The following is a 22,772-nucleotide window of genomic DNA, read 5'->3' as shown; positions in this document are numbered from 1 at the left end:
GAGATCAGCAAGTAAAGATCCTAGCCTACACCAAATTTAGGAAACTTTAGAGTGTCTTGCTAGTTCACTTTTATAAGAACGTCCACTTTCAGTAGCTTCCCTGTTTTCAGCTTTTTGCACTTACAGCTAACCCAGGTTTTTACACCAGTGTATATGTTAACAATTTATTTTCTGAGGTCAGGAATAACTCTTATAGTAAATTATGGCATATGACTAAGTGATTCATTAAAAGAAATGGTAAACAAAGCCTATAAGATAAAGAAACAAGTCTGTTATGGGCACTAAGAAATGGCATGAACTGCAAATTCTGTTCAGTAACTGTTAATACAATTTTTGGAATTTACTATCAATTTACCATGAAAGCGTGATTTGAAAAATATTTTCTATTGAATTTTGTTTCTGATGCCCATTGTATTGTGAGATTTTTTTTTTAAACATCTGTTCTAAGATAGTGTGGCTTTACAGTACCAAAGAGTGGTAGAAGTGTATATGAATTAATTTGTGCTGAAAGACTGATTTATATTGAGGTTTTGGGAAAGCACATTTTTTTTCTGTATTTGCAAAACAAATATCGTAATTTTGCCAACCAGCCTAATTTCATGCCTTAATTTTAGAGCAAAGTTTTATTCACTGGATATTGCATTCAGAATTTTCTTATCTGTATTCTTCAGAAAAAGGGATAAATTGAAGCCACTGTAATAACCATTGAAAGCTTACATGAGTTAACCAAACCATGATCATGTTTTATGATAAATGAAGTATTGTTTTGGAATAGACAATTGGCAGAACACAGTTTTTCAACCCATTCCATTTTATTCTTTGTGAATTGTGAGTTGCTAGTTTTGTTTGCTGCAAAAAAGATGAACTTGTGCGCATTTTCCACTCTTTGGGTTTTTTTTCCCTATTTTTTCTGAGTTCTGTACTATTATTTAAAAGAAAAATATGAACACAACATATGTTTGAAATAAGTTTCATGAGTAGCTGTTGAGTTTTACAAGTATTGATACTCAGTGCTTCGCTTTCTGTGCTTCACATTCTTTTTCGTTAGGTCACGTGGTAATAAAACTGTTGCTTTCTGTGCACGTTTGTTTATACTACCATCAGAATACTGTCAAAATGCAATATGATTTTAAATTGTAGTTATATCATGTTTTCTGTACTTGTCATTACAGTATGAGTTTGGATTTTGAGAAGCAAGGATGATACATTTTGGGCCTTTAATATATAATCAAAGCAAGAGTTAAAGAAACTCTTAAATCAAGAGTTTTTCCTTTGGTTATATGATTTGTGATTGTTAGAGTCAACCGGTGTCCTTCAGAGCCTAGTTTATTTCTAAGACATTAGTATTTATTCCAGATTACTGCTGTTGCAATGTTGCAGCTTTAGCAAATAATAAAATCAGGAAAATGGCCCAATGTATTAAAAATTATTGGTCTGTTGTCATAAAGACATGCTGAGATCTGTTATTAATTTTATTACTGTTTTAATGTTTTTGGTGTCAATTGTTATAATTACTAAGTATCTTTTGATATTAATGATTTAGAAGATACCAATAAAACAGAATTGTAGAAAGTTGACTGACCTTCATTGCCCAATATCTGCTACCTGAATAATGATCTATACAGAATGAAAGAGAGGTGTAGAACTTTTACTACCATTCCAGACATTTCAAATGAGACTTCTCTCTCACTTCTTTTTACAAATTGTAGTATGTATTTTTTACAATATTTTGATAAAGTTGATAAAGCTTATGCTGGATAATTTAAAATTAAGCAAGTTTTTCCTCTTCTGAATTAGAATGAGAATGTTTACATGACCTTAGGTGACTTGTATGGTTTGGAGACCTTCTCTGGTTTGGTTGTAAAGGGAATAAGTATTAAGAATATGTATAAGCGTTTTCTTCACAGACTAGGGAACTAATATACTTTTACATTCACCTGTAGGAAGAAGCATACAGAAAAGAAGGAAGAATCATAAGCATCAAGTGAGCTGGGGGTAGAGCCTCCATAAAATCTAAGTCTCTTAGTATTCCTATAAAATATATTTAATAAAGATCCTAAAAATGCTATGGTAAGATAAGATTGAAACATTCTTACATTATATATAACATATTATACGACATATTTAGTGTATGTTCTATGCTATGTTATGAGTTTATGTTACATATTACATATTATATATAATATAAAATATATATTAATATTCCTATTAATTATTAGAGGGTTGGAGCGCCTCTGCTATGAGGACAGGCTGAGAGAGTTGGGTTTGATCAGCCTGGAGAAGAGAAGGCTCCCTGGAGACCTTACAATGGCCTTCCAATACCTGAAGGGGGTCTACAAGAAAGCTGGGGAGGGACGTTTTACAAATACATTTATGTAGTGATAGAACAAGGGGGGTGGCTTTGCATTGGAGAGGGAAGGATTTAGACTAGGCATTAGGAAGAAATTCTTCATTATGAGAGTAGGTTGCCCAGGAAGCTGTGGATGCCTCATCCGTGGAAGTGTTCAAGGCCAGGATGGATGGGGCGTTGGGTTGCCTGATCTTGTGGGACGTGTCCCTGCCCATGGCAAGAGGGTTGGAACTGGATGTTCTTTGACGTCCCTTCCAACCCAAACTATTCTATGATTCTATTATATATATTATATATAACAAATGACAAAATATTTTTTATTTATTTTCTATGTATTTATTGTATAAAAAAGAACTAAATACTTATGCGCCATATAGTTTTATAACAGCATTTTTAGGATAATTTTTAAATATAATTTAAATAAACACTACCTTTATATGCACATTGCTTCCATTTCTTGTATATCTCATCTGCTGTCGTGTCACAGTCTACTGATAAAAATTCAACAAATCATTTAAGTTCTTTGGAATGAGATCATAGTGGAAGCACTCTGGAGAATCCTCCAGAGAGAACTGCTAACAAGAACAGGCTCAATGGGTAAGAGGTAGTATTTACTAGATACAGTCCATTGCAGTTTTCCTTGTTTGAAAGACATGTAATATGTCTTCTAAATTCAGCTTTATGTCGACTTTTTCATTATGTCATGCTTGGACAGTGGATGTTGTAAACTACTGATAATTTCTCTGAGACAGAGTGAACTCTACCAGCAGGGCAATCTGCATCCTGATCTGTCATTCACACTTCAAGTACGCTGAATAATAAAACAGTGATTTACGATGACTAAGTGATCCGTAAGATTTTGACCCTGAGACAAATGCCTTTCTGTAGTTGTTTTAAAATTTCATTCTGATGATTTAAGGATGTATAAGTAAATATATTCACATGTCTATAGAAATATATCTATGTAAGTAAATACATCTGTGTAAAACATAGCCTCACCACATATGCACTTTGGGCGTCAACAAATATTCTTTAGTGTCTGACTCAAAAGAGACATGCCAAAATCACCCTAAGGAAAAGAAGTTGCCTTTTCAGTTCCCAGTTCATTAGGAGAGCTGATTGAATTTGTGTGCTTGCACCATGACAGGAGAAAGTCTTGCTAATGGATCTACATTCTTCATATTAAAAGGTCTGCAAGAATGTCAGGAAATAAAGGATGAATCAGTCAAATAGGTTCTGTAGCCAAAATTTTGACTGATAACGAGTCTGATAATTCCTGCTTCTTGCTGCATAGATGGGTTGTGTATAGGTGCAGTGAAGACTGAAATTGCATTGCAGAATGGACATGCAAGTGTTTTCAGGTGGAGGGAAACATGAATTATCTTACATATCCATTTTCAAAGGAAGGGACCGTAGTGTTTTAGTACTTAGTAGGATGTTTGATGCCTTTGTCTGTTTAGAGGTGATGTGTGGTTTGTTTTTTTTTTTCTTAATGTGAAGAGCTGAGAACGTCACTCAGGATCAAGAGAACTCACCTCTTGTGAGGCCACAGAGGAGTCAATCCGTGTACCTCAGCTACTTAAATGTTATGGTTTATTTTGATGTTTACTGGCATTGCTCTGACTAAATGGAATCTTGGGCATCTTGGATTCAGTTAGGATCAGGGTCTAATATTATGACTGTGATTTTTTACTTCCTTTTCAGGGGAGGGTTTATGCACGTAGTGTTTGCTCATGATTTGTTCCATTGCAGATCCGTTAATGAGCCATAATTCCTATCACTTCCAATGATTAACTACAAAGTTATGGAACAGGAGTAGACACCGTTGTATGTGTGTACAGTTGGATATTGCTATGGAAAAATAATATGCCTGTTCTGTATGGTGGTATTTTACTCTCTAACATAAACACTACTTCCAACATAATTTCACAGTACTTTTTTCTTCCTTTTCTGTAATACATTTCTAAATGTTTCTGATTTCCAAGGGATTTCGGTGTTTAAGGCCTGGGTATCACTGTGAGGAAATGTAGGAACCACTGAGGGTGACAGCAGTGATTATGTAGTTAAAAGAATAATTAATAGAAAACAAAATATGAAGAAGGACGGTGTATTAGCAGATTTTTTTTTTAGTTGAAGTAATTTAGTAATACTTAAAGAACTGAGAATGTGAGTAACAATACCATATACCATGAATTCTTATGTAAGAGTCAAGATTGTAGGAATTATTGTTTGATCAGTTTGATCATGATGTGTTGCTTTAATCTTTAATGAATTTATGGGTAAAAATTTCACATTTGCAAATTTATTCTAGTGGCAATGCTGTGCAATGATCTGTATTACCTTATACAAATAAATTATAAGGGTGAGGACTGGGTTATTAGGATAAGATTTCTTCTTCCCCTGAAGGAGCTTCAGGAAGTCTTCACTTACTGGGTGAAGTTTAGAAAATAAGCAGATATAAGAACGTTTGTTTGAACTCATTTGAGAAAGGCTTGCATTGCAGCTAGCATTTATCTGTTGCTGGATACAAAATTCAGTTCCAAATCAGATGAATGTTTGGACTAACAAACAGATGTGCTTACTTGAGATCTCAAGTGCAGATTTCTGACCCTTGAAGTCTTTCCCATCCCCTCACTTGCTGTTAATTATCAGGAAATGTTAGTTGCTTTTCTTGATAGAAATTTTTTAACAACATTAAGATGTTGCAGTTGTTTTCAAAATACAGTATTGTACATAAGAAAGTCTGAAATATTAGCCCAAACTTAGACACAACCCCAAAATTTGTTTGCTCTTTCTACATATGCTGCTAAAATTATGCAGAAAATACGTATTGTGTACCTTTCTTTATGCTTTTCAATTTTCTTTTACACTAGGGAAGTACGTTTGGAAAGCATTCTGAAAAAAAGTTTTCTGTTGACTAACGATAAAGTCCCTAAGTCATTCACAACTGTATACTTCAAATGAGGCTTTTCAAAATATTGAAAAATTGGTTACAGTTGGCTGAACATCCTGACAGTTGAAAATAAAACTCCCATACCAGTCATAACTAGAAATTCAATTTAGCTTATGCACAGTGAAAGCAACAAAACATAGTATCTTTCCAAAGAGGCGACAGTGCAGTCAGAACTTCTACAGCTGCCTTTCATGCACTGATAATTTAAAAAAAATCAAAACAAAATCCCTAACTGGAAAATACACACTCCCTTTATAATTACCTATTTCAAAGCTGTAATTGAGCATTTCATTATAAAGATGCTAATCAATCCAGAACAATACTTCTGGGACAGCACACACGTCCAGAGACGTAACGGATATAATAGAAATGCTGCAGAAACTTTACTGGGTTATCATTAGTTGCTCAAGCATTTCTGTTGTGAAAGATGAAACTCCCATAAGGTGTATGGCAATGTTCCATGCAGAATTTCAAGCTTTGCATATATTAAAAAAAAATAGATAATTTACCGTCACTATAAAAATAAATATAGAAACTTTCCTGCATCTGGGCAGATTAATAGATTAAACAAATGGCTGTAAGTAAATGAAGTCAAAAGAGAAATTGCCCTTCTGCATTATGTGGTGTTTTTATTTTTAATTTTGAACAGTTTCTGAAGTATAGTTATCTGCAGCTCCCTCTAAAATTTTCTATTGAGATTTCATCTCTGTGGGACACTATTAAAGCTCCAGCAGGAATACTAACCAGTGCCATTTACAGCCCTGTTTCAGAGTGTACTGTGCACAACTGTGGGGTTTTCTCAAAAGAGCGGCAGCTGCAGCATTGTGGCTATTGAGGCAGTGCTTGATGTGGAATTTGGGTATCTTTGTCACATGGCATCTTTCTGTCGAGGGAGCACAATCACTTTTATCTGCCTGTTTGGGAAGCAGTGATGTGGGAACGTGGAAGGTGATGGTGCTGATGCAGAGAATTCTGTAAAATTACACAGCATGTTCCGTTCAAGTACTATAAATAGTTTTATTTCTTGTTCTAATGAGAGAATTAATGTAAGCTGAGTCTTGAAAGTTTTGAAGCCTGTCTGAAGGCCTGAAGTTACTTCATGCTGTCTTACAGGATACTGGCTTTTGTTATCACACCATATGGTATTTTGATATCTACTATAAAGCACCAGAGTAAAATCCTAAAATGGTTTTATAGCCACCTTCACAAACTCCTAATATTTCATTAGTTCTGGCTAAGTAAAATGAATTGTGTAATTGAAAGTTAGGTTATTTCTGTAGTCTGAATGTCATAGCAGTATGTTTACAGACTACTACTTTCCACCTAGAAATGAGGAAAGCAGTGGGAAGAAGTAGAAGTCCTGAAAGTCTTTGCATATGAAGGATGTGTCTGAAAGCTAGATAGGTTTTCTTCTCTACCTTTTGATACAAATTCATTTCCCTTTTTTATGACTTTGTGTGTGCATATGTGCATGTCCTTAAACTTCCCACTGTGCAGTTATGTGCTTCATTGGTTGTTAAATGTGTTACTTTGTCTCATATCTGTATTTTTTTTTAAATTCTTTCTGATGCTCACATTATCAAAGACTCTGAGAGTGACAGAATGCTCTAATCTAAACCACCATCTTTTGTGTTTTGTCAGCTATGTATTTTTTATGAAAGGTGACAAACAAAATTAGGATAATAACTTCCCTTTTGTGTCCTATATTCACTCCGGTTTCTTCCTTACGCCTTTTGACTGTTCATTTAGAAGGCGTACTATCAGTTGCCTGCAGTTTGGCTATTTCAACAATTTAATCTTTTGTAAATTTTTGCGTCCAGCTAATTTAAGAAGGAAGATAGAGCAGATTGCCTATTTCAGAAAGTGTGTTGTGTTCCTAACTAGTGAGAGAGGTGACTGAATATATATATATATATATATATATAAACCAGTTATATGTAGGAACTTCTGTAGCAGGAAGGAACTACTCCTGTTTATAGGGCAGAAAAGAATTGTGGCTAAATATGGCATCACCTGTGTAATATTATTGTGGACACGTATTCCCTGTCAAAATGTTACAGCAATATTTCTGTAGCTGTATACAATACAGTTCGAGTCTATTCTTTCTCATACTCTTAGTGAAAATAGTGTTCATTTTGCTGGGTAGCATGTTTTCATTTTCTTACTGAAAACTGAACAAAAGAGGCTACAAGAGGAACTGAAGGCTACACAGTGTCAATATGCAATCCACAATTATGTTACGAATTATCACCTTGTTACTAAGGCCAACATATTCAGAAGGGAGTAAAGTCACAGTTAGTTTTTGGGTTGTATCAGCTCAAAAAGAGCAGTTCTTGAGAAGCTGTAGCAGCACTTAGGTTTGAAAAGTACTTGGTGAAATGTTTCCTGAGCGGGACATAAAACCAGTGAAGAATATATGAAATATACATAATGCATTTTAGTCTGTTCTAGAAGTCTATAACAGAGTTGCAAGATGATGCACTAGGGGTCTAGCAGAGATTTCTTCTTACCACCTTCTTGTAGGCAAGACACTGGAGTGTCAAGTTGCCTTGGCAAAACAATGTGAATGAAAGCTCTGGGTATAGAAGCTTTATCGTTTCAGAGCACAGAGAAGATCTTAACCTCAGAACTGAAAATGGCCACACATATACTGATTACTGCTTTGCACAGTCTCTGCTTGTCAGATGGCTAAAACAGTAATAGGCTTTGCAGTGGAAGTCTTCTGTTGTTCTCAGCTTTCATGAAATCAAATATGAGAGGTCTGTGGACACTTCTGCTTCTTATTTTCCATTTGAAAGGCATTGAGGTATAGGTTTCGTAAAGCACCTGAAATACTACTTGAAGTGTCCATTCTGAGCCACTTATTTCTACTGATTACAGATAAACCTATAATTTTTAATGTAATCTGTAAAGAAAAACACATTTTGAACCATGCTGTCTCGCCCTGCTGATTATTTTACAGTTTTATTTGATATCAAAACTGTCTTGGCAACTTTAGTAATTTGTTCTGTAGATGTGTACAGTGCAGTACTTCTCTTAATAAGGAAGCTTCCAACAAGAAAATATCTGTAATGTTTTGTTGACTTTTAACTTTTTCAGAATTTATAACATTACTTCTACTTTTTTTTCTTTCAATGTAATAAGTATTATTAAAAGTCTTTTATGAAGATATTTTGTAATTGTCCTGTTTTTTTCCAAAAGAAGACCTGTGGACAACTGTGTGCTGTTATGCCACGTCTTAGTATGGGAAATGCATAGTGCTTTTATTGCTCCAGGAAGTTTTTGTACTTTATTATCAAATCATTTTATAATGCCAACTACTTCTGAAAAATAACCATTTCGGCTCTCCATATCTTCTTCTAATAAGATTGTATTGCCATCAGCAACATTATAATAAAGTGCAGTCGGGCTACACTAGCTGGGTTGGATTACTGTCCTGTGTGTACTGCAAATTCACTCTCAGTCATGTGTCAATCTGATTAGGAAACAAGTGTATTGGATAGTATTGAAACAAAACTATAAAGTGAAAAGGAAAAAGAAAAGCCGTAAAGGAAGAAATTGTGGAGTAATATAGTGGAAAAAAGGTGCATTGCAGTGTTGAAGTCAGATTTGACCTGTTAGTTCCAGACTTGCAAGCATACTTCTAGCTTTATTTTGGTGTCTGCAGAACTCAGTATGTTTCAACTGCACCTGATTCGAAAGGCAAGGGCCAGCCTGAATGTTTCACAATGTCCATGCTGAAAGGACAGAGACGCAAAATTCTTCTGAAAGAGAAGTGGATTTTCAGGTATAAGCAGTGTTAACAAGCCTGTGTTGTGTGCACAGCAGTGGAACTGTAGGCTAATTCTCATCCAAATGCCTGTCTGGGAGGAAGCAAGATTCTGACAGTAATCGTGGTCTTAGAATTCAGCCACTCATTGTACAGTCTTAGCTCTTCACCTTAGGAGTGATGTTTTTCTGAAGGGTTGCTGGGAGCATCGCTTGAAAGCTGGTTTTGGACCCCCTTTCCAAGGGACTGTCTGATGAGTGTGTTGTATATGGCTCAATGAATGGCTTTATGAACATTTTCGTATGTGGCTCACATGTTCATAGCTTTAACCTGTCCTAAAAGGTAATAGCTGCACAGCCCTCGTGTCGTTCAAGTAATGCAATAGACAGCATAAGAAGACTTCAAAAAACTCTCCGTGTCAAATAGCCTAGAACAAGTGATTTTCTCTTGTTTTTGTTCTTTTGAGACAAAATACAAAAGCAAAAATCAGTCTGTAAATGTTTTTGCATAAAAATAGTAATTGAATTTTTTCTTAAACCATACTTGGGAAATAAAGAATTTATCAAACCACAGAACTGTAGGGAAGACTCTTAAGATCAATTCCAATTGTAAATGTAACACTGCCAAAGTCCATCACTGAACCATGTCTTTTGAACACCTCCAGGGATGGTGATTAATCATCACCATTCAGCTATTACCACAATATTTTTCTCTCAATACTTTATTTGGGAGGCACAGAATTAAGAATGCAGAATGAAAATAGTGAATTGTTTCTGCACCATAAATAAGAAAAGTTCTTCTAATCTGCAGAAGTGACAAGGATAGTATACAGTTTATAAGCACTCAGATACATACCAAACTGGTAATTTGATTCATGATTTAGAATGTGAGTGAAGCTGTATACAAATCAGGCTAGGAATGGTTTTCTGTCTGTGGCTTGAGATTACATATGAACATAAGTATTTCTGTAAAAAAAAAAAAAGATGAAGACAAACAACCATGTGATGTGATTTTTAATGCACTTTGCTGTTATTGAATTAATTGACTCACTAAATTAATTTCATTTATCTATTTCATTTTTTCGCTGGTTATCCAAAGAAAATCCATTTTAGGTTTTGCACGGTAACAGAAGAATCCTTGCTGAAGTCCAAAATAGAATTACAATGTAGAATCAGATTGAATGTCTTAAGTTGTTTAATATAAGCAAAATTCCACCTATCACTGCAACTCAGTGGTGCTTTTATAGTGATGTAGTTTAAAAGCCTACTTGAGGTCAGAAACCTGCTATTCCAGAGTTCATATTCACTTGTGGAATGTGTTGGAATAACTTTAATAGGCAAATTCATGAATGATAGAGGAACATTAAAGTCTGTTGTTATCCAGGGACTGATAAGACTAAGCTTTGGAACACTCAGCTGCTCTATCTTTTAAATTTCATTAGTCACGTGTGTACGTATTGGCATTTTTAAGAATAAAGACAGAACGAGGCATGGAACTTTTCCAGCAGGTCAACTATGAAAACTTTTATCATATTTACTCAATCAGTAAGAAGACCCAAGATAAGTGTAGAACTTAGAAGAGTTTCCCTCACTGCTTTAGAAAATACATTTAATTCTCTTGAAAATTGAGAGTTTTACCCAGCGGTAGTTCTGTATTGGTTTTGGTTGAGCTGTTTATGAACATTAATTTTATACATTTTTTTTTCCTATTTTTTCTAGTAATGATTCCGCTGTCAGTCAGGTTTTTGCAGCCAAGATTTGTCTATGAAATCTGTTTGTTTTCTTCTTTAAGGAGGGATCTTGGTTGATACACAATGATGATATGTAGTATTGGCACTTCTTTGTCTTGGTTCTAGTAGAACTTCAAGTTTCTTTTTGGTATCTTTTCACTTGCATATGTATAGTATTAGAAATCACTGGCTAGGAAATGAGTACAATTAAGATTTTGAGTGTGATGAGTAAATTGTAGAAACAGAATGTCAGCAAAGTCTTCTGTTTCAATCTTTGTCTGCTACTTGTTTTTGTAGAAGCATTGTTTTCTAAAAAATGTAAGGTGTATCTAGCTTTTTTTTCCATAAGACCTTGTGGCAGACCAGAGATGGCTGTGAACTAAAACCCTACCTCTGAACAAATCACGCGTTAGAAAAGTGAACTAGAAATCCTTTTTATGTAATAGCCCAAATGAACTCTCATATCTTCTCAGTCATATATTTCAAAAGTTTGTAAGTTGCTGTATTTTTTTCCTCGTAACTCGATACATCTGCTATTACATCTTTTTTTGTCTGTGTTCAAGTCTCTTCCGAGAGCTCTTCCCTGCTGTGCTAAATTTCTGTGTTGAGTTATCAAGCATTTAAATGTGCATGCAGGCATGGAAAAGCAAGCACATAAATAAAATTAGGGGTTTTTTTTCTTTTGAAATTTGTCTCCAGATGAGCATTTTACATAACTTTAACTATCTTGGAGCAGAAACCATCTCCTCCTGTGTAGTGTGCTAGCACCCAAGAGATTATTTTGGATACTAAAGTAAACAGACTGCAGGGAAGTAGTTCAGTGTTCAGATGTTTCATTCACTCTGTTGATCCTTTTGAGGACAATTGGTCCATGTACCCATACCCAGGTGCTGTCATCTGCCTTGCCCTCCCTAAGGAGAATTCTTTTGCGTCTCTGCGTTGAACACTACGTGGGGGTGGACATCTCCACTTTTATGTTCTTTTTGATAGATACTTACTAATGAGGGAAATTCTATCCTCTTACATGCAGATGCTAATGATAGATATATTACCTAGTTCCACCCTTTGGCTTTCACTTTCATATTAGCAATTTGTTTGTCTGGGGAAGGAGATTAAAATAGTTGTTGTGGAAGAAATTATTCATAGGTGGCTCTTTTAGAGATGTAAGAGTAATTTTTTATTATTTAGTAGAGCAGTTACACAGTACTTATTCTAAAAAAAACCCAGCTTTGATTAAAGCTTCACAAAGAGGTTTTTTTTTTTTTTCTTTGTAATAACTGTTGATCTCTTTAGCTATTTTGATCAGTTTCCTACCAAGCAGAAGCCCCTTCTTTCTCCACTGGCACAGTCTTGGTGTTGTAACAGGGGCTGCTAAGAGTGTACTTCACTCTGGATTCATTCTGCAAGACAAATGTTGTCCCTCTGAGGAAGGGGCTAGTATAACCTTACGCTGCAAATGCTCTTTGTATTTTCACTCCAATTGTAACAAACCATTGTCAGGAGGAAATAGAATAGAGAAGAAACTACTTCCTTTAAGAATTAATAATACATTAGATCAACATTCTACTTTGGAATTATTAATTATTAAATCTCAAAGCTGGTACAACTGTTGGCAGCAGGCTCCCTGGCTGAAGCTATGTTTCTTTGTAGGTAAAGCTGAGGCAGTGTTGTGTGAAGAACTTTGCTAGCATATTATTGTGTCTTGACTTGCTTCTCTCTGGTGTTATCAACCCTTTACCTGCATGCCTCCACTAACAGCGTGTCTTCAACTCACTTGAAAGAAAAAGGACCCATCTGCTCTCTTTATTCAAGTACTTCTGTTTATGTCACTTAAAATACTAGAAGTTAACTATGGAGGCATAAGCAGATCAAGAGAGAAGACAAAAGGCAAGAGTCTTTGTGGAAACCTTAGTGTGTTTGTCAGGTTACCTAAGGCCGTGACACTTGAAAGCAGCAGAACAGGAAGTACCAAGAGCTTTGGTTTTTGTGATCTGAGTGATAATGAATATCACCTTCAAAGCAGAGACAGTGAGTGCAGTATTCCTAACTGCTTGTAAGTTCATTTAGAATGAGAGAAAGGAATGGGGGTTTTAAATAAAAAAAAAAAAAAAGAAAAGTTCCTTTTACTGCTCAGACTTTTTTTTGCCTGATATTGCGATCCATCTCTTCTTTTGCAGAACAATTGTAGAGGATAAATGCATATTGACATACTAAGATCATAAGACTTCTAAAATTCCCTTTTTTTTCCCCCAAGTAGTATTTTTCCTGTTAGATACCATGTTTAATATTTTGGTAGGAGTGTTTGGAGTGTTTGCAGTGTGTGAAATAATCTCTAGTGCCCCATTCAAAAACAGTTCTGTAAAACAACCACCTTCCTGGTCACCTTTTTTTTTCTCTCCTATACTTCCCTTACTAATTATCAATGTTGTTTCATCTTCACTTCCATGCCTGCTAATGGGAGCAGTTTATGGTTCAGATACAATTCTTAGTACACATTACTTTTCTGCCATTCTCCTTCACATGGCAGCTGGTGTGTTAAAAAGATAAAGTGTTATCCACATGTGAACTGCCTTTGGAGATAGTTCAGGGCTGCCTTGAAGTCTAGAATTAAAGTAGAATCATAATCACTTCTTCCTTGAAAGTGCATTTCATACGTCTCCACCCTTGTGCATTGGAATCATTATGTAGTGGTTGGCTCCGATATGCTTGCACAGGCGCAGATTGAGTCCAACAGGGCTGGTGTCTCATGGATTTCGCTGTCACATTAAATGCTGGTATGAAGACAGTAGCAATGAAAGGGGAAGGCTGGTGCCTTCAGCACTTACCTTATGAAGATTTCTCAAGCTTATATTTTTTGAGGGCAGTAACTGATTCAAAAGGTAGTTTTACAAGAGAGATTTGTAACAGCCACAGATTTCTAAGAGCTGCTCATGTCTCTTCTTCCTTGAGTAGATTCTTTGAATATCACATTGCGCTGTAAAATGGGCTCTTCATACCACCCACAAATCTGCAAAATCTATTTAGTGGAATGGTAATTAGCATACTTTTCCCCCTGACCTTTTAGTTTTTATGTTCATTGCATGGAAACCACTCCTGTGGTAATGAAAAAGATAGTATCAAACTCACCCAAGTTGGTATCTCGTAGGCCCTTTGAAAAGTAAAATTACGTTTCAGTGTTACTTTAGTGAAAATATCAGGCTATTTGGGGACATCTCTAGTATTTTATGTGACAAGGAAAAATAGTTTTTATATTCCTTAATTTCTGCTATTGCTCAGATGCTGTGAATTTGGACGTGAATGAGACATTGCTTTTTTTGTCAGGTAATTTAGCTGTAGTGCTCCCAGTCTATCACATGCACATAATAATAAATGAGATTGATTGAACTGGAATCTCAGACCTGTATTCAATGCTGGATTTCTGTTTTACTGTTAGACATAATTCAGATATGTACAAGAAATCACAACAGGGATCTTAACCTTTGAGAGCTGTTGAACTATGTAGTATGCTAGCATTTGTTGCCTAGATTTAAGAACATCCCACAAAGATTTTGCTGTGTTATTCTTTCCAAATGCCAGGGCATTGTCTCTCAGTATGCTTCTTGCAGGTGGACTTGTTATTCAAGATAGTGAATCTATTTTGATTCCCTTCTTGCAATATGAATATTCCAATGATGCGTTACACTTATATTTCATAAAACACTCTGGTTCTTGTTATTCAGAAGGTGCTGGTGAATACAACAAGAGATACAGGATGGGACATATACTTGATAATGGCAGAAAAGGTGCACTGAGAAATATGTTATAATAGTTCTAACTTATACTGTACCTTCAATCTTCTGGTATATGCTAGTAGCCTGAAATGAAGCATACTTCCTTTCCTTTTTCATTTCCCCAGTTGCCCTTTAAAGTTGTTGTGAATGTTTTTTGTTTTTTCTTTTTCAAAAAAAGATAAAATCTCTGCCCTATTCTTGCTAACTTTATTTTTTTTTCTTTTTGTTATCTGTTCCACAGGCTCTGAAAAGACTTCATCTGAAATTTCAGACCACACAGACTCGCAGTGGCTTCTAAGCCAGTGAGAACAAGGCTGTCAAAGCATGCTGGTGCCAAGCTGTCGGATGATGCGTGTAGTCAGGCCAATGGTGGTGCTCCTGTGCTTGTTACTCTGTGCTGATGCTGAAAGTAAGTTTACTATTCATTTCTGCTTAGGTCTTGGCTGTGATAATAGGTTTTGTTTTCAGCTGTTACTAAGGGTCTTGGAAGTCTTGGAATGAGTCTCCTTTTGAGTAATTTTTAGAACACCACAAGGTCATCTTTATATTCCAGCTAGTATTTGGAAAAAATTATTTATGCTACTTCCTCACTATTTGTCTTGTCAATGCTCCTTTTTTTAAGCAACTAATGTTTCCTGCTTGAATGGTGGGGACCGCTGTCATAAAGTTACAGTCAAAACAAAAACCAACCCTGCTTTACCAGGCATTGGTCAAATGCCTTAAAGACATCTGTCATTCTTTGAATATTTCTTTCCTAACTTTGATATTAAAAAAAAAAAAAGACCCCGCCTCCTCATTAGTATCCAGTCTAATTAAAATGTCAGGCCACAGCAACTGCCACAACAACTGTTTCGATGTATTATTTCCAACAGCTGTCACAGAATACAGTATTCAAACAAATCAAGCAGAACCGACAGCTTAGTGGCTAGCGTAAATGTGTGGCAATTCAGTGAGGAAGGGTGCCTATGTTTATTTATACTGAAGGGAAACGGTTAGGTTTTGGTGAATTACTTTACCTATTAATGGGAGGATAATATCTTGTTTTTAAATAGGAAATAATTTGCTCTGCCTTGTTTACATGTGTTCCTTCTCCCAGCTGTCCTGTGGCTTCTTGCAGAAGTAATGTGCAAATGAGAGAAGCCACTTGCTTTGCACCTGTTGACCTGCAGGTTTACTACAACCTGATTGTTATGTTTGCTCCAAGCTGACTTTTAACATTCTCTTGATTAAATGTTGAATCTTCGTGTTGAATCTTCCTGGCTCTGTGCAGATACAGTACTAAACAATAACTTTGTTCCAGCTCTGACTTCTGAAGACTTCTCTATTATTTTCACACTTCTACATAAAACAAAGGAGCAGCTGAATTAAGTAGGAACACACAAGAATAAAAACAGTGTCAGTGAGGTTGGTTAAATCAGTTCTTAGTAAATCCAGTTTGAAGAGTTTCTTGTCACTCAGTGTATCACCTGCACTCCAGGTATACTGAATTAGAACAATAAAAGAGGTACAAAATCTTTCCACTTTCATGTATAACAGGACTTCCTTGTTTTGACTGTAGTTCTATGAAAGTGAAGTAAATGAAAAAAAAAAAGAAAAGAGCGACAAAACATACATTTTTTGAGTACTGACAGCTGAGATTCTTTGGATTCTTTCCAGGTAGATAATGACCAGCTGGGATGATTGTGTCTAAGGTGAAGCCAAGGACGCTTTAACACTTTAGCCAGCAAATAATTAGTTGAGAAGTGGGCCCATATGTTGGATGTTTCTGCAGTGGTAGTACACCACCTATTTTAAAAGTAATTTCAGAATTGAGAAAACACAGATTTTTAGCACCTAGTATACTTTTTCTGCTTCGGATAATGGAATGTCCAACATCCAGTGTGCAAGTAGTGAAAGACTTTTTGGTTCTGGTAAACCCAGTTGGGTATCAGTTTGCAAAAAAAGACCATCAGACCCCAGAAACTCCTTTGCTAGTCCCGTAGTGAAGAGAAAAGTTTAATTTCTGTAACCATGTTACATTAAGCAGAAGGTTTCTTCTTTCATCATTCGTCTTTGTAGGCAAGGAGGACAATTTTTTTGAAGGTTAGCATGAAGTTTACTTCAAAATTAGCTGATGTTCCAGTACAGTGTTTAAAGGAAACTGCTGTATTACACTTGTGATTCCTTTTTTATTTTGAATAACAGGAAACAAAATATAAATCAGTTATTAGTCTTTGCTGACTAGGGCTAGGAGGACTTCTTGGTGTTGCTACAATCTATGGCATGTCACGTGCAGAATAAGGGTTGTAAGATGCACAAAGATCGTCTTTTTGTAGTAGTTACTCTCAGTGAAGCTAGCCTGAAAAACAAATTGCAGTCTTAAAAGAAGTGAAGAAAGAGTAAAAATTAATATTAATAAACATTAATATTGCACTGATGTTGATAATATTAATTAATAGTAGGTAAGTAGTGTTTTAAAAGAAAAATTCTTAATAATCATATTCGTTACTGGACTAGTGTGCTGTCTTGACTGGAGGTCTCTTCTTGGTTTTTTTGTTACTTTTAGACACTGATTTATACCACAGTGTCATATTATGTTGTCATTGATAGTTTTAACGTGGTTATGTTACTAGATAATATGTCAGGAGTGCTGTTAACGTAAGTTGGAAACACTCCACCCTAAATACCATTAATCATCTTTCACGAATACACAGATCAGCTGAGTTTTGCACTGGAGGAACTCTCAAAAAATTAATGCTTTAAGAATTTTTATGTCTGCCTTTATAATCAGTAGATATTACAGGTGGAGTTACAAGAATAGAGGACAGCTATACAAAGATACATTAGCTTGTCTTCTTGGAAATGCTTAGGATGTTGCAATATCATCTGTAGTTATTAGTTAGTATCTATTGCATCTTCTTATTAGCCAGTAAGAGAAAGAAAATAACAAAAAATGCTTAAAAATAATAAAAAAATTCAATAGGAAGATTGAAAATAGGTAAAAAAATAGAAAGATTAAGAAGGTTGAGAGTTACAGCTGTAATTTTGGAACTAAATTATAACATAACAATAATTTCATTAACTGTTTTTCCTTTTAAAATAGATATAAACACTTCATTGGAAACTTACTTGTGCTATGTACTAGTCAAGATTTTTAGGTCAGAGTCTCTGTTAAGACATTGTAGACTAGAGAATAAACAGACAATTATGCTAAGAAGTGTTACACTATCGGTCTCTGGGTTTACTGTTTCTATATTTTCTTAAGGAGAGAATTGAACTGTAAGATATAACTTTCTAAAATCAGAAGTATTGTTTCCCACCTGATAATTTAAAAATACTGTTTACTTGTTCAGAATTTTGAAAGCTCTGTTTCTGTGTCAGAATTTCTTTTTATTTTTTTCTTATTTTAAGAGCTTTTGCCATGTTAGTAGTGGTATTGTGAAATGCAGAAAGAAGTGAGTGACCTCTCATATGTACTAGATGAATATGGAATGGTCACTTTTTTAAAGAGTCCGGCTTTAATCTGACTAGCTTTTAGTTTATAGGAAAAGGCTTCTCTTTTGATTTTCTTTCTATTTTCTGCTTATTACTAATAAAAGATACGGCTGAGAAATTGTACAATGCCCACAATTCATATAAATTAACATAATCCATTTTTACAAGGTGAACTTTACAGTTTAAGCTGTTTTTTCAGCTTCATACGTTACTTTTCTTTCCAAGAATTATGGAAAGAACTGGATTTGAAAGGATGGAGAAAAATGTAATGCAAGATTTTGGCCACTTGCACTAATTTCTTTTTAAGTTTCAAATAAAAATTTAGAATACACCTAACACAAATCAAAGAGGCCTGTGATAGGTAGATATCAACGCAATATCTTCTGTATTCTAGTGAGATTTGATGATTTCATTTTCTTTATGATATAGTGCTAAAGACCGTACAGCATGTTCCTCTGTGTCTTAACATAAGAAATTAAAGAGAGTATGATTGCCAAGTAATTAATATGCAGAGGCTTTAAAATTGCATAAATATTATATATATATTTATAAATTGTATAAATGGTATATTTTTATATATATATTTATAAATGATGTACATCAGATGACATGAATTAAATTGTGTGCCATATATGTGTTTACATGGCTCCTCATAATATTGCATAATGCTGTGTGTTGTAAGGTGATGTTTTTCTGTTTATGAATCTAAAAGGTGAGCTCTTCGAGAGTCATAGTAACATTATACTCTTACACACTGTACCTTGTTTATTTAAAAGATACACTGAATTTTCACAGACAGTTTTTTTAAGGGCTAGGTGAGAGATAGCGCAGGATCAGTGAACGTTCTGTGTGTAAATACACAGAATGATGTCTTCTTCCATAATTAGCTCTTCTTCTGGGTTTCCTGAGGACTTGAAGAAAAGTTCCTGCTGTGCTATAGTTGGTCTGCCCCCTGCTCTTGTAGGGAATGCTCCTGTTTGTGTAGCTCCTTGTAAGTAGGACCCAGATCCTGCTGTTGTCCAGAGCTGTTCTTAAACCTTATCACAAACAGTTGACGGAATCACGTTATTTCCTTTTAGTGAGGACAGGACAGAGAAGCTGGGAAAAAGGGGGCAACTTTTTTGTCTTTTTTTTTTTCACCTATCACCAGATAAAGGCCATGACATCCTTTTTTTTCATCATTTTTTCTCTTGATATTACCAAGATACTACAGAAGAGAAGATACATCCTGACATTGCCACTGCGTTGTATTCTTTCCCAAGTAAATGTAAATGCATAGGGAACTCATGCTCTTCAGATCTCACTGTGAAATCTCTATGAGTGGGATTCAATTAGCAAGCCTGCTCCATGCTTTGGAAGAGATTCACAACAGTAGTCCTTAGTACTTCTATACTGTACTACTCTCACTGCTGAGTGAGGGACTGAGACATCTTTGTTTCTCTGTGTCATTGTGAAAGACCTCAAACTCTGAAAAGTGTTGGCACAGGCTGATAAACTCTCCTGTGGTCACTTCTCAAAGGGATACAGGATGGAAATACAAAAACACCCTTACCTGGTGGACTGCATGAATGCCATTACGTGTGTGACCAAGATTTGATTCTTACTGTTAAACTAGAAACTAAGTTTATGCTTGTCTGAGCAAAGTAAGCAAAATTGAAAGGTGGCAAAATTATAATTCTTTACCCTTTTACCTTTTATTGTTAGAAAATGAAGTGATGCATATAACAAGTGGAGAACCTCAAGGAATATGACTTTTTTTTAGTTGCTTCCATTTATGTTTGATATTTGTAGCGTCTGTGCACACTGTGAGAGGATGTTACAGAATTCTCTGAGGAAAGGAAAGGGTTGTTTAGCCTTCTTGTTTCTAGAAAGACAATCCGCTAGTTCACAGTGTTTATCGTTGGTTGCCTCGTTCTTAGTGGTGTAGATGACAACACTTATTGCAATACTTCTCTGCTACTGAGAAATTGGTAATACCACATTGTTTGTCATAAAATACTTTTTCTCATGTTTTCTAAAGGAACTGGTGAAATAATGGCTATGTAGATGCTTTCTGCATGTTCATCTGTGTGATAACAAGAAGCATAAATTTTTCAGGAATTCTCACAAAACAGATTTCTTTAAAAACTACAGTATATAGGGTATTATTATCTCTTTCTGACCTTTGTAATGGTGAGGTGTCAAGTTAATCACTGATCTTGAATAAATATATAAAATACAAAATGCTTTTAAAATAGTTATTCCTGATCTTTCCTAGTATCCTAGTTTTTTTTTTTTTTTTTAATTCGGGAGTTCAATTTGTATTAATACATTCAAATAGTTTTCTCTAGATATTCTTCATACTGCTTTGCTTTTTTTTTTTTTTTTTTTTTAAATGAATTTGATTTTCACAGCACACATCGTGTTCCTTTTCCAGCCTAAGAAAGGCCTGATCATTAGCACCTCCAAATTCTCTTGGGCATTCTGGTCATTATGTCTGTTTAATTCTTTTCCTTCATTCTTGGTTACATAGCTTCTGCTCTGACACTTTTCTTTTGCAGCTTCTTTTGAGATGCTGTTTCAGGAAAGAAGCCGTAGTTCTTTTGGCATTCAGTGGAGGTGAAGCAGCAAGGCAAATGGAAATACTAACCATAAACAATACATTTATTTGTTTATATACCTTTATTATATATTGCTTCCATTCCCAATTATTTGAAATGTGAATGCTTGGTTTGCTCTCTGGCGCCTGATGTATACGTGCCAGTTAGCATAATGCTGTCTAGTAAAAAAGATCTTCACAGTCTTTTCTAGACGAGGATCAGGAAGGCTAAAGCTTAGTGCTGACAGGACAGTGATTACTTCAACAAATGCTGGGATGCTTGAGAGAAATTCTTGTTTAAATAGGATCTAAAACCTGTTGTTTAGTATTGGTGAAATCAAACATAAGGCAGATATTTTTTGTCTATTTTCTTTCCTTTTCCATTTGGTTTCGTTGTGTTTTCTAAAGAACACCTGTTTTTTCCCTGCTAATACCATTCTTCCACTTTATTTTTTTTTGTGTTCTTCAACAAGTTGAAACACATTCATGAAGTCCACAGTGAATTTTTTAGTTTGAAACACTTGTCTACAACACCAACCTAAATTTATCTTCTGAAGTAAATATCTTACAGAGAGTAATTATCTTATAGTAAGTCTTGCAGTTGGACATACATGGTTTTCATCAAAAAACCCAAAACCTGTTCTAGAATAGCTTCATAAAAACAATAAGCATGCTTGCATATGGAATTAATTTACTTTATTTAAGTTGGCTTTGATAACTATGACTAGATTTATGTCATATTAGATTTAGATTTAAACTCTTACAACTTTAAGGAGATAATTTTGGTTATTACATTCCAGTATAGGCAGCAGCAAGAACTGTAAAGTCCAAATATAATTTTTTTCTGTTTTTTACTGGTAATTCTTCCAGTGTCATCTACCTTTGTTTGTTAGTGCAGATAGCATCCCTTTGTTTACATTGCTGTTTCTTTTAATAATGGTGATGTATGCAAGGGAGTTTAAATCTAGACTGCCTTTAAAAAGATGAGCTTTAAATTTCGTTTTATATTCTTTTTTTCAGGAATTTTCCTATGCTCTCTTACAGTTATACCCGAGAACGTTTTCCACTTAATTTCATGCAAATTGGTATATAGTATTGTGAGAGTAATTCTGTGCTGCACTTGTTAAATATAATATTAAAATACATTAAATCACCCATCAGTTGCCAAAATTTTTAGTCTTAGAGAAGAGTGGGACAGCTAGTTATACCATATCATGCTAGATGTATTCATTTTCCTATGCGGCAGAGTGAATGGAGTCTTTGGAATATGTGTTGTAGCTGAGATGGAGAATCAAGGAAATTGAAAACATTATATTCCACACATCTGACGTAGTCATAGAAACTACAGATAATACAGATGTTTACATAAACCAGGATTTATCCAGCCCTTATTTTTCAAGGCCTTGTATTAAAGCAAATTGAATAATTTACTTCCAGAAGTAGCCATAATTGCCACCATATCTGATTAACTTTAAATTATCAACAGCAAAATTGAAAGCTGCTTGAGGAATATAGTTTTCCAATTTACATGATTCTTCAGAAGGTGTTTGGGCTGTCTCTATATCTGTATGTAGCATTTAAAAATTTAATATGAAGAAAAGATGTTTTGTAAGTTTGTCTCTCCAGCTTTGAAAGTCTCCAACTTTGAAGGTCTCCTCGGTGTCTGTTTCTTCACTGCTGTTAATTTAGGTAGTTGCAGTCCAGCACATCCTGAAAGCAGAGCACTGAGCAGAGCTTTTTAAGCCCTGGCAACACTGCCTGCTGCTGACTGTAGCGGCAGTGAAGTCTCCCCGACTCTGAAAGCCTTACATCTTTTGGCTTTACTGGCATGCGTATAAAACATAAGCCAGGAAATCCAGGGTCTCCAGTCTTTCCAGACATCAAGAAATCTACATAAGGGAGCTGTACTTAATGGCCTGACAGAGTTGGACAAAACCACATTATTTAGATTAATGTCAACTGTTAATAGAAAATGTTTCTGGAGAAATTTCAGTAGGGGTAACTATCTCACTGTATGCAGCTCCCTGGAGCACCAGTAATGACCACTGGCAGATAAAGGATGTAGATCATTAATAATCCCTTGTCAGAACTGGTCAGGAATTCCAGTGTGTCTGTGTTTGCTAGATTGCTTAAGAACATGTCTACATAC

At 35.2% G+C, this 22,772-nt stretch overlaps 1 protein-coding gene across 19 annotated transcripts in view; it reads left to right on the top strand.

The window, feature by feature from the left end:
• PTPRD (protein tyrosine phosphatase receptor type D) overlaps positions 1 to 22,772 on the top strand; it is a 928,191-nt gene that overhangs the window by 640,369 nt on the left and 265,050 nt on the right. For all 19 annotated transcript variants that reach the window (XM_054055286.1, XM_054055289.1, XM_054055284.1 and 16 more), the window contains exon 7: positions 14,813 to 14,980. In XM_054055286.1, the coding sequence (XP_053911261.1) occupies positions 14,896 to 14,980 (85 nt within the window). In that variant the 5' untranslated portion in view covers positions 14,813 to 14,895. The remainder of the gene's footprint in view (positions 1 to 14,812; positions 14,981 to 22,772) is intronic.

Source organism: Cuculus canorus, chromosome Z (genome assembly GCF_017976375.1).
Source record: "Cuculus canorus isolate bCucCan1 chromosome Z, bCucCan1.pri, whole genome shotgun sequence".
Taxonomy (NCBI): domain Eukaryota; kingdom Metazoa; phylum Chordata; class Aves; order Cuculiformes; family Cuculidae; genus Cuculus; species Cuculus canorus.
Note: the sequence above shows the minus strand (reverse complement) of the source record. Positions and strands in the feature narration are given on the sequence as shown.